Source organism: Mustelus asterias, chromosome 3 (assembly GCF_964213995.1).
Source record: "Mustelus asterias chromosome 3, sMusAst1.hap1.1, whole genome shotgun sequence".
In the NCBI taxonomy this organism is placed as follows: Eukaryota; Metazoa; Chordata; class Chondrichthyes; order Carcharhiniformes; family Triakidae; genus Mustelus; species Mustelus asterias.
In genome coordinates this window covers 11,329,344-11,340,052 of record NC_135803.1, presented here as the reverse complement: position 1 = coordinate 11,340,052, position 10,709 = coordinate 11,329,344, and the positions used below count along the sequence as shown (strand labels likewise).

General features: G+C 47.2%; 1 protein-coding gene across 3 annotated transcripts in view; it reads left to right on the top strand.

The window, feature by feature from the left end:
- Positions 1 to 539: 539 nt before the first annotated feature.
- LOC144486746 (rho guanine nucleotide exchange factor 26-like) overlaps positions 540 to 10,709 on the top strand; it is a 204,128-nt gene continuing 193,958 nt past the window's right edge. The window contains exons 1-2 of one of the 3 annotated variants that reach the window (XM_078204785.1): positions 540 to 972; positions 5,920 to 6,699. In XM_078204785.1, the coding sequence (XP_078060911.1) occupies positions 6,007 to 6,699 (693 nt within the window). In that variant the 5' untranslated portion in view covers positions 540 to 972; positions 5,920 to 6,006. Of the gene's footprint in view, positions 973 to 4,202; positions 4,244 to 5,919; positions 6,700 to 10,709 lie in introns of those variants that run through there. The other 2 variants (XM_078204795.1, XM_078204777.1) reach the window with 2 other exon arrangements.

The window sequence follows — 10,709 nt, the reverse complement described above, 5'->3', positions numbered from 1 at the left end:
TCCATTTGACTTCTTAATTATCTGCAAACCAACTCCTTGTGATTCTTGCACAAGGTCAGCCAGATCCCTCTGCACAGCAGGATTCTGCAGTTTTTTTACCATTTAAATAATAGTCCATTTTGTTGTTATTCCTACCAAAATGGATGACCTTACATTTACCAACATTGTACTCCATCTGCCAGACCCTCGCACACCCATTTAGATTATCTATATCCCTTTGCAGACTTTCAGCGTCCTCTGCACACTTTGCTCTGCCACCCATCTTAGTGTCATCTGTGAATTTTGACACACTACACTTGGTCCCCAACTCCAAATTCAATTTGAATTTGTTTTTTTGGAACAAGCAAGGATTGGGTTTGGGTTTGCCCAGTCCAGTCTGAGCATTGGTTTTATAACTTTAAGAATGGAGTAAAAAAGGAAGTAATGAATGAGTGGATTTTGGGAAAACCTATTCGGAAAAAGGCCACAAGGAGGTGCGCTATCTCAGTGAATATTTCCAAGGTTTTCAATTCAGCAAGGGGAGGCGGAGGCGGGGGACTGACAAAAAGTTCAGCAACTTTTGGAAAGAGAGGAGTAAGTTGTTAAACGGGGGAGAGGGAGGATGTTCTTTGGTGCCGGCTGCTGGCACTGAGATGCAGGGGTCAGGATTCACATTGCGTCACATTGAACTTGGACCAACATTGAGTCAGTCTGGTGGAACTGGCTCTGAAAGCTCACTCCAGGCTCAGCGTGCCAGCGACAGGGCAAGCTCAGCCTCACTGAGATCACCGAGGATTACAGTGCGGATCGGTGCGGGGTTTGGGGAAAGGAGGTGAAACAGAAGGAGAGAGAGAGAGTGTGTGTGTGTGGATGTTGGGGGGAGATTAATCCCCTCCCCAAATGTATGCGCCTGAAGTTTGTACAATGGGAACCTGGCGCAAGAACTGCGGGACACTGACTCCCATCGCAACAGCGGCACAGTAAGACAAGAGGGTGAGCTGCTTTCTTAATGCTTCTGGGAGAGGTGGGGGAGGAGAGCGGATTCTTAATTCTCGCTCTCCTTCCCTCTCTCCCCTGCTTCAAATCCCAGAAACTGATCGCTTCTTTATTCGCTGTAGATTTCACCTCTCAGTTCCGGATTTCAGGTGACATGTAGCAGATTACAAAGTTTCTAAACTTTCGCCTGCAGCTCAGATATTCCTCCTGTTTTAAAAAAATACTTAATTTTGCGCACCTCCAGCTCTGTATTCTCAATATACCGCGGCTGCTGGATATCTGGAACATCCAGCATTTTCTATACTCTCTTAATTTGACACTGTAATCTGACTTTCTGTCGAATCAATATCTTGCCGCAAAAACTAATCACTGGTTAGTCACTAACCGATTGGTTTTTGTCCAAATTCTCATGAGAGGGATTCTTGCTCCCTAAATTTTCTCTGGCAGATTTTGGGAATTTATTTTATAATGTCTTATCTGGGACACTTGAAGAGACGATTCTAATTTAACGAAGGCTGGAACAAATTTAACCCTTTCTCGCCCATACTTAATGCAAAGAGGCTGTTCCTATCAGATTAAGTGGTAATGGCTTGCAGGAACACTATGTATATTATCCACGTTACATTTTCTGTCTGCACTCCCAAGGTCTGACTGTGGCAAAGTACAGTAAACAAGTTAGCAAAAAAAAACAGAATGTCCTATTTTGTGTGAGATAGGATTGCTTGATTGTAAAGTGGATTTAAAGCTCCAGTGTTCAGTGCCCCTTCTCCCTGTTACAGGTTATGATGGGAAGTAAGGTCTCTTGATTGTTGAACAGGCCCTCTGTTGCAAGTTGCCTGCATACATCTTGAGCTCAGAAGTGAATACTAAAATGTCTTAAGGCATTGGGTGTGGTTGACCCTTAGCTGCCTCCCAAGTGGCCGAGCAAGCCACGCATTTTAACCAAACAACGCCAAAGAATATCCAGCAGTTCAGGAAGAAGGTCTATGAATATGATTGGGCGGCACGGTGGCACAGCTGCCTCACAGCACAGGGACACGGGTTCGATTCCTGGCTTGGTGTTTGGTGTGGTGTTTGCACATTCTCCCCGTGTCTGCGTGGGTTTCCCCCGGGTGCTCCGGTTTCCTCCCACAGTCCAAAGACGTGCGGGTTAGGTGGATTGGCCATGCTAAACTGCCCCTTAGTGTCAGGGGGACTAGCTAAGGTAAATGCATGGGGTTATGGGGATAGGTGCTGGGTGAGATTGTGGTTGGTGTAGAGTCGATGGGCTGAATGGCCTTCTGCACTGTAGGGATTCTATTCTATGAATACCATCTGGGGTCAACCAAGATTAGGCAATGAATTGCAGCCTTGCCAATGCCACCCCCAATCCGAGAATGTAATTTTTTATTAACAAGGAAGGTTGTTAGGAGATGGGGTGATAATGAGATCTGAGCTATTTGCCCAGAGCTTTCTTTAAAATCTCATTTGGTCGGGTGGCACGGTGGTTAGCACTGCTGCCTCACAGCTCCAGGGACCCACGTTCAATTCCAGCTTCAGGGGACTGTATGTACAGAGTTTGCACATTCTCCCCATGTCTGTGTAGATTTCCTCCGGGTGCTCCGGTTTCCTCCCACAGTCCAAAGGTATGCAGGTTAGTTCATAGAAATCATAGAAACCCTACAGTGCAGAAGGAGGCCATTCGGCCCATCGAGTCTGCACCGACCACAATCCCACCCAGGCCCTACCCCCACATATTTACCCGCTAATCCCTCTAACCTACGCATCTCAGGACTCTAAGGGGCAATTTTTAACCTGGCCAATCAACCTAACCTGCACATCTTTGGACTGTGGGAGGAAACCGGAGCACCCGGAGGAAACCCACGCAGACACGAGGAGAATGTGCAAACTCCACACAGTTGGATTGGCCATGTTAAATTTCCCCTTAGCATCCAAAGATGTGTAGGTTAGGGGGGATTAATGGGACACCTAGGTGGGGTTACAGGGACAGGACGTGGGTGAGATGCTCTGTCAGAGAGTCGGTGCAGACTAGATGGGCCGAACGGCCTCCTTCTGCACTGCAGGGATTCTATAATTCAATGTGTCAGCGTTGCTGAGGGGAGGAACACTCACTCTCAGTGAATAAATATTGGCTGTTGATTTGAGCTCCTTGCCAGGGGTTGAAAGCATTACAGAGGGTGGGATTCCCAGGTGCAGCACTGAGGGGTTGCTTGAGGTGCTATCCTATAGGTAGGGTTTTGTGCCAGGCTCTGATTAGACAAACAGGGTGGCAATAGCGTTGGCATTCAGGAAAGAGGAGACTGAGAGGGTTATTTCCTGATTCAGTGTAATATCCTATTGACTGCTTTTTTTTGTTGTTTTAATGAAAGGCTCTATTTCTGTTAGTTCAGAGTACTGCATGTCCTGTTAACTGGGAGAGAAATCAAACTGAGATGTAAATAGCTGGCATCCATCCAAAGTTAATTTGAGACAAGAATGTAACAAGGAGGCACCGATAGAGAGTATTTATGTACCTGGACTAATAATCCAAAGGTAGCAAATGTAGTCGCGAATTCAGATCCCACCATGGTAGCTGGGGAATTTCAATTGAGTTAATTAAATAAATCTGGGATTAAAACCTGCTAACAATAATGGTGAAAGTATAGCCATGAAAGCCACTTGGCGCACTCATGGGGTATCTTTTCAGGAAGGAATCCTGCCATCAATACCTGGTCTGGTCTACAGTGACCCCAAACTCACAGCTGTGTGGTTGACAGGCCGCTGCACTGGCGGCATGTTGGCACAATGGTTAGCAACTGCTGCCTCGCAGCGCCAGGGATCCGGGTTCGATTCCCGGCTTGGGTCGCTGCTTGTGCGAAGGCTGCACATTCTGCCTGTGTCTACGTGGGTTTCCTCCGGGTGCTCCAGTTTCCTCCCACATTCCAAAAGATGCACTGGTTAGGTGCATTGGCCGTGCTAAATTCTTTGTCAGTGTACCCGAACAGGCATCGGAGTGTGATGACTAGGGGATTTTCACAGTAACATCATTGCAGTGTTAATGTAAGTCTACTTGTGACACTAATAAATAAACTTAAACTTGCAAGTCACTCACTTGTATTCAAGATCATGGCTGACTGTTAATGATGGACTGTAAATGTCTGGGACTGCCGTTGATGCTCCACTCCGAGGATGAATGAAAAGGGATGTGCACAAAAACAAAAAAGCTGAACCATACAGATCCAAATTTTGGATGATGGAAAGAGAACTATTTCTAAAACATAAGAGACAAGTTAATGTTTCCCATACAAATAAAACTGTTCTGAAAGGCTTAGACCCAAAATATTACTAATTTAATAGATAATGGCTGGAATTTTATCACCCTGCCCGCCACGGGAATTGGAACAGGCAAGGGGCGGACAATGGAAAGGTCCGCTGACCTCGGGTGGGATTTTACGGTTTCGGAACAAACGAGGCCGCGAAATCCCACCCAGTGAATTGGGCTGTAGTGTAAGGCTGGAGTGGCGTGTGCACCAGAATGGGTGGAATAGGCAGATTCTTCTGCTCAAAGGGCATTACATAGAAACATAGAAGACAGGAGCAGGAGGAGGCCATTTGGCCCTTCGAGCCTGCTCCGCCATTCATTACGATCATGGCTGATCGTCCAACTCAATAGTCGAATCCTGCTTTCTCCCCATAACCTTTGATCCCGTTCACCCCAAGTGCTATATCTAGCCGCTTCTTGAATACATTCAACATTTTGGCATCAACTACTTCCTTAGTGAGCCCTTTGGGGTTTTGTGGCTTTCAGCATGGTTTAGTTCTGCCAGCGCACTGGTTAGTGTATTTAGCAAATTCATTTTCACAACTTGCCACAGTGATTTTTGAACTGCTAACTTTTGGATCTCTGTTCCATGACCACAGACATGCATTGGTAATGTTTTCAGATTTTGTAACAGGTTTGCCATTTTAAAAAAAAATATTTTTTTAGATTAATTTTGAAACAAGAAGGATGGAAAAATAAATGGAATGCTGTTGCACCAATATTCCTCAAGCTAACTACATCTTTCCCTTTTCTCCAGCCTTTCTGAGTTTGTGATTGTAGGTGCCACAGTGGTTAGCACTGCTGCCTCACAGCAACAGGGACCTGGGTTCGATTCCGGACTCTGGTGACTGTCTGCATGGAGTTTGCACGTTCTCCCCATGTCTGTGTGGATTTCCTCCGGATGCTCCAGTTTCCTCCCACACTCCAAAGATATGGAGGTTAGATGGATTGGCCATGCTAAATTGCCCCTTAGTGTACAAAGATTTGGAAGTTAAGGGGATTCGCCATGGTAAATGGGTACGGTTCCGGGAGGACGGGGGACTGTCAGAGAGTTGATGCAGACTCAATGGGCTGAATGGCCTCCTTTTGCATTGTAGGGATTCTGTGATTTTATGAATTGGAAATAAATGAGATGCTGTTACTATTTATGGGGTGCCACAATGGTTAGCACTGCAGCCTCACAGCGCCAGGGACCCGGGTTCAATTCCGGCCTCAGGTCACTGTCTGTGTGGAGTTTGCACGTTCTCCCCGTGTCTGCGTGAATTTCCTCTGGGTGCTCCGGTTTCCTCCCACACCCTAAAAATATGCAGGTTGGGTTGATTGGCCATGCTAAATTGATCCTAGTGTCAGCAGGGGGATTAGCAGGGTAAATATGTGGGGTTACTGGAATAGGGCCTGGGTGGGATTGTGATCGGTGCAGACTTGATGGGCCAAATGGCCTCCTTCTGCACTGTAGGGATTCTATGATTCTGTGATTTCAACTAATCGCACCTTTCTCCACCCTATTTGGTTTGGATCACAAGAATATGTTGCATTTGGTGCAGTTTTGAAATCACTGGTTTCTTTTGCCCTCCCTGTTGCTGTAATATTCCCTGGATTTGAGTTTGATAAACTGTTTTAAACATAACTGCTTTCATTATCAGACAGTACACGTGACTCCAGCCCCACACATGAAGTCCTGAAGGAGCTAAGGAGATGGCGGTGTGTGGAAGGTCGCTTATGTTAAGCTGATGTGGAAGGAGACGGACAGGATGGATCAGGAAAGTGAGGTTGACCTGTCTAATCTTGCCATAACTCCACTGTGGAGGAAGCGAAGATCAACTCCCAAATCGCCCAATGCCAGGTCTTTGAATCGCCACAGGCCCAGGCCGTCCTCATACCAAATCGACGGCGTCCTGGTGACGGACTTCCCAATGGACGGAAATGTCCCTGCCCGGAACGGGAATGTTCCCCCTTCTCCAGATGGCCGGCTCTTGCTCCAGAGGCAATCCTCCACCCATTCGCTTCCGACACCCGACAAGCAGCCCCTCGTCCTGAGCACCAACAGTGCCGTTTCACTGAAGAACGGGACGCAGCAGATCATTCCCAAAGATTTAGCATCAGGAATTAAAATCAAGAACCACCATCAAAACAGCCAGGTTCCGGAGGCTGCGCCGAGAAGTCGGCGGGTTCAGAGCATGGTAGAGACCCTTAGCGCCCCGCTTATACCCAAACTGGAGCTGGATGGAGACATGGACTCTGAGCTGGAAAGCCCCGGACAGCTCCGGCGAGGGCTCAGATCCACGTCGTATCGAAGAGCGGTGGTCAGTGGGATTCACTTTGACAACACGTCGAGTGTGAAGAATAACAACCGCCGGTCCCAGCCCAATCTCAGGACCGTCTTGGAGGATAAGGAGAAGTTTTCCAGCTTGGGCAGAGGAAAAGTAAGTGTGTGTTGGATCAAAGAGCGAGTTACCCTTGTTAAAGAACCTACACAGTAAGGATAGCGGAAATTTTCAAATCTCCTGGTCTCAGACAAGCTGTTGAGGCTGGAGGTGGAATCGAAATGTTAAAACTGAAATCAGTTGAGTTTTTTAAACCAGAGATCTTGAAGGCATGTAGAACCAAGGCACATTAATCAGGCTAAGATGTGAGGAGAGCAGGGCTGTGTAAGCTTCAATAAAAGCAAATTACTGCGGATGCTGGAATCTGAAACCAAAAGAGAAAATGCTGGAAAATCTCAAAGGGTCATCTGGACTCGAAACGTCAGCTCTTTTCTCTCCTTACAGATGCTGCCAGACCTGCTGAGATTTTCCAGCGTTTTCTCTTTTGGTTGTGTAAGCTTAGAGTCTGGTCATTAGCTGCTGTGAACAGGCTGTTTTAGATAGAGAGGCTGGAATATTACCGTCCTGCCCACCACGGGAATCGGTGTGGGATAGGGGCGGACAATGGATAGGCCTGCCGACCTGCCGGCGGGATTTTACAATTTCGGGATGAGCGAAGTTGTAAAATCCCACCCACAAAGTGCCATGATCTATTTGAATGGCAGAACAGGCTTGAGGGCTGAATGGCCTCCTCCTGTTTTATCCACCTTAGAATCATAGAATCCCTCCAGTGCAAAAGGAGGCCTTTGGTCCATCGAGCCTGCACCGACCACAATCCCACCCAGTCCCCATTCCCATAATATTTACCCTGCTAATCCCCCTGATACTAAGGGGCAATTTATCAGGGCCAGTGCACCTAACCCGTGAATCTTTAGACTGTGGGAGGAAACCGGAGCACCCGGAGGAAAACCAGGCAGACACGGGGAGAACGTGCAAACTCCGCACAGATAGTGACCAAGGTTGGAATCGAATCTGGATTGCTGGCGCTGTGAGGCAGCAATGCTAACCACTGTGCCACTGTGCTGCCCCACTTGAACCACTTGGGGCAGCACTTGGTTCAAATTGCATTTGAGTGTTTGGCTGGGCAAGGTGGATTACTGTTGGAATGGGGGTCAGTGCACTTTATTTTTCCATGAGTGTTTCTTCCTGGCAAATTAACTGACTGCCCCAGGGGAAATGCTTCACCCGCTGGGATGTTGGAGAAATTCCACGCGTGCAGTTCATTACCTGGGTAGGTCAGGTCAGGAGTGAACTGTTTGTAAATATAACTCCCAGTTATGGCTTCAGTATTTAATCCATGTCCATACTCAGGTTAATTCAGGTGCATTTTGTATTGACTTTGGTGCTGGTCTCGTTGAATCAACAATTGGTTTGTTCAATATATTGGTCCATTGGGTGGCATGGTGGCACAGTGGTTAGCACTGCTGCCTCACAGCGCCAGGGACCCGGGTCCGATTCCCAGCTTGGGTCACTGTCTGTGCAGAGTCTGCACGTTCTCCCCATGTCTGCATGAGTTTCCTTCCACAGTCCAAAAGACGTGCTGCTTGGCAATGCTAAATTCTCCCTCAGTGTAACCCGGACAGGCGTCAGAATATGGTGACTCGGGGATTCTCACAGTAACTTCATTGCAGTGTTAATGTAAGCCAACTCGTGACACTAATAAATAAAATTAAACTTAAAAATGATGGCCTCCTTCAACATCGCTCTCTCTTCGCTGGGACAGTGCAGTGCATTAAGTTCCAGCCCTGTTACATTCACATCTTTGAGGCTGCCCCAGAGCGGTTTATGAAATCATAGAATCCTAGAATCCCTACAGTTCAGAAGGAGGCCATTTGGCCCATGGAGTGTGTCTTACTCTCCAACAGAGCTTCTTTATCCTGCCCAATACCCGTTACCCCACGCATTTATCCCACTAATCCACACATCTTTGGAGAGTGAGGGACAATTTATCATGGCCAATCCACCTCACACCTACTTCTTTGAACAGTGGGAGGAAATCGGAGCACCCGGAGGAAACCCACGCAGATACGGGGAGAATGTGCAAATTCCACACAGATAGTGACCCAAGGCCGGAATTGAACCTGTGCCCCTGACGCTGTGAGGCAGCAGTGCTAACCACTGTTACATAAACAAGTTAATTTACACGCAGCCAGGTTTTGCCAAGTGAGAAGCCAGTTCCTCTATTTTACTGCTGATGTTTGAGAGAGAACACTTGGGAGAACTCTCTGTTCTATACTGCTTTGATTTGGGCGGCACGGTAGCACAGTGGTTAGCACTGCTGCTTTACAGCACTGGGGACCTGGGTTTGATTCCTGGCTTGGGTCACTGTCTGTGTGGAGTTTGCACATTCTCCCTCTGTCTGCGTGGGTTTCCTCCGGGTGCTCTGGTTTCTTCCCACATTCTGAAAGACGTGCTGGTTAGGTGCATTGACCTGAACAGGCGCTGGACTGTGGCGACTAGGGGAATTTCACAGTAACTTCATTGCAGTGTTAATGTAAGCCTTACTTGTGACTAATAAATAAACTTTAACTTTATAACATGGGTTTTCTTAATATCCTCCTGAACAGACATCACAAGCTGCTCACCACCACCTTCCCAAGGGCAACTAGGGATAGTGACACCCACATCCTGCAGGTCAAGTTCAGTTTCCCCTGCTAGCTTGGAATTTCCTCTTTCGGCATCAACTCCCTGCTTCTGGACAAACATTTAGCCTTAAGGAGGTTACACCCCTTCTTGTTTGGCTGCTCCGAGTGCGGCAATCCTGGGCGAGCGTCTTCCACAACCCGGAGTCAGTATCGAAACACCCAAGCGAAGCCCCCCGAAAGTGTCCCTGCAGCAAACTCCCTTTCCCTGACTGTCATGAGACTAGCCTGCCACAGAAGACTTGTACTACTCCATGATTCTATCTACTATTAGCTTTACCTGTCCACCACTTCCCTCAATTTTATAAAAATATATACTAGAACCAGGAATAGGCCATTTGGCCCTTCAAACCTGCTCTGCATTCATTTTGATCCTGGTTGATCATCAAACTCAATTTGCTGATCCCGCCTTCCCCCCAACATCCATCAATCCCTTTAGCCCCAAGAGTTATATCTAATTTCTTCTTGAAATCACACAATGTTTTGGCCTCAACTACTTTCTGTGGTAATGAATTCCACACATTCATCACTCTCTAGGTGAAGAAATTTCTCCTCACCTCAGTCCGAAAAGGTTTTCCCCTTTTCCTCAAACTATGATCCCTAGTTCTGGACTCCCCCCACCATCGGGAACATTCTTTCTGAATCTACTATGTCTAACCCTGTTAGAATTTTATAAGTTTCTATGAAATCCCCTCTCATTCTTCTAAACTCCAATGGATATAACCCTAGCCGACTTAGTCTCTCCTCATATGACAGACATGCCATCTCGGGAATCAACCTGGTAAACCTTCGCTGTACTCCCTCTGTAACAAGGACATCCTGCCTCAGATAAGGACATCAAAACTGCACAAGTATTCCAGGTGTGGCCTCACCAACGCCCTGTACAATAGCCCTGCCAGCAGACTAAGGGCTGATGTTTCAGGAGGTGAAAGTTGTCATGTGCTGCCATGCACCAGTGCAGTCTTCAGACTATCTGATCATTTCATCAGGCCCATCAGGTGGATGGAAAATTTTCGGACTGGAGGCAGGTTGCTAGCGGAGTGCCGCAGGGATCGGTGCTTGGTCCTCTGCTCTTTGTGATTTTTATTAATGACTTAGAGGAGGGGGCTGAAGGGTGGATCATTAAATTTGCTGATGACACCAAGATTGGTGGAGTAGTGGATGAGGTGGAGGGCTGTTGTAGGCTGCAAAGAGACATAGATAGGATGCAAAGCTGGGCTGAAAAATGGCAAATGGAGTTTAACCCTGATAAATGTGAGGTGATTCATTTTGGTAGGACAAATTTAAATGTGGATTACAGGGTCAAAGGTAGGGTTCTGAAGACTGTGGAGGAACAGAGAGATCTTGGGGTCCATATCCACAGATCTCTAAAGGTTGCCACTCAAGTGGATAGAGCTGTGAAGAAGGCATATAGTGTGTTAGCTTTTA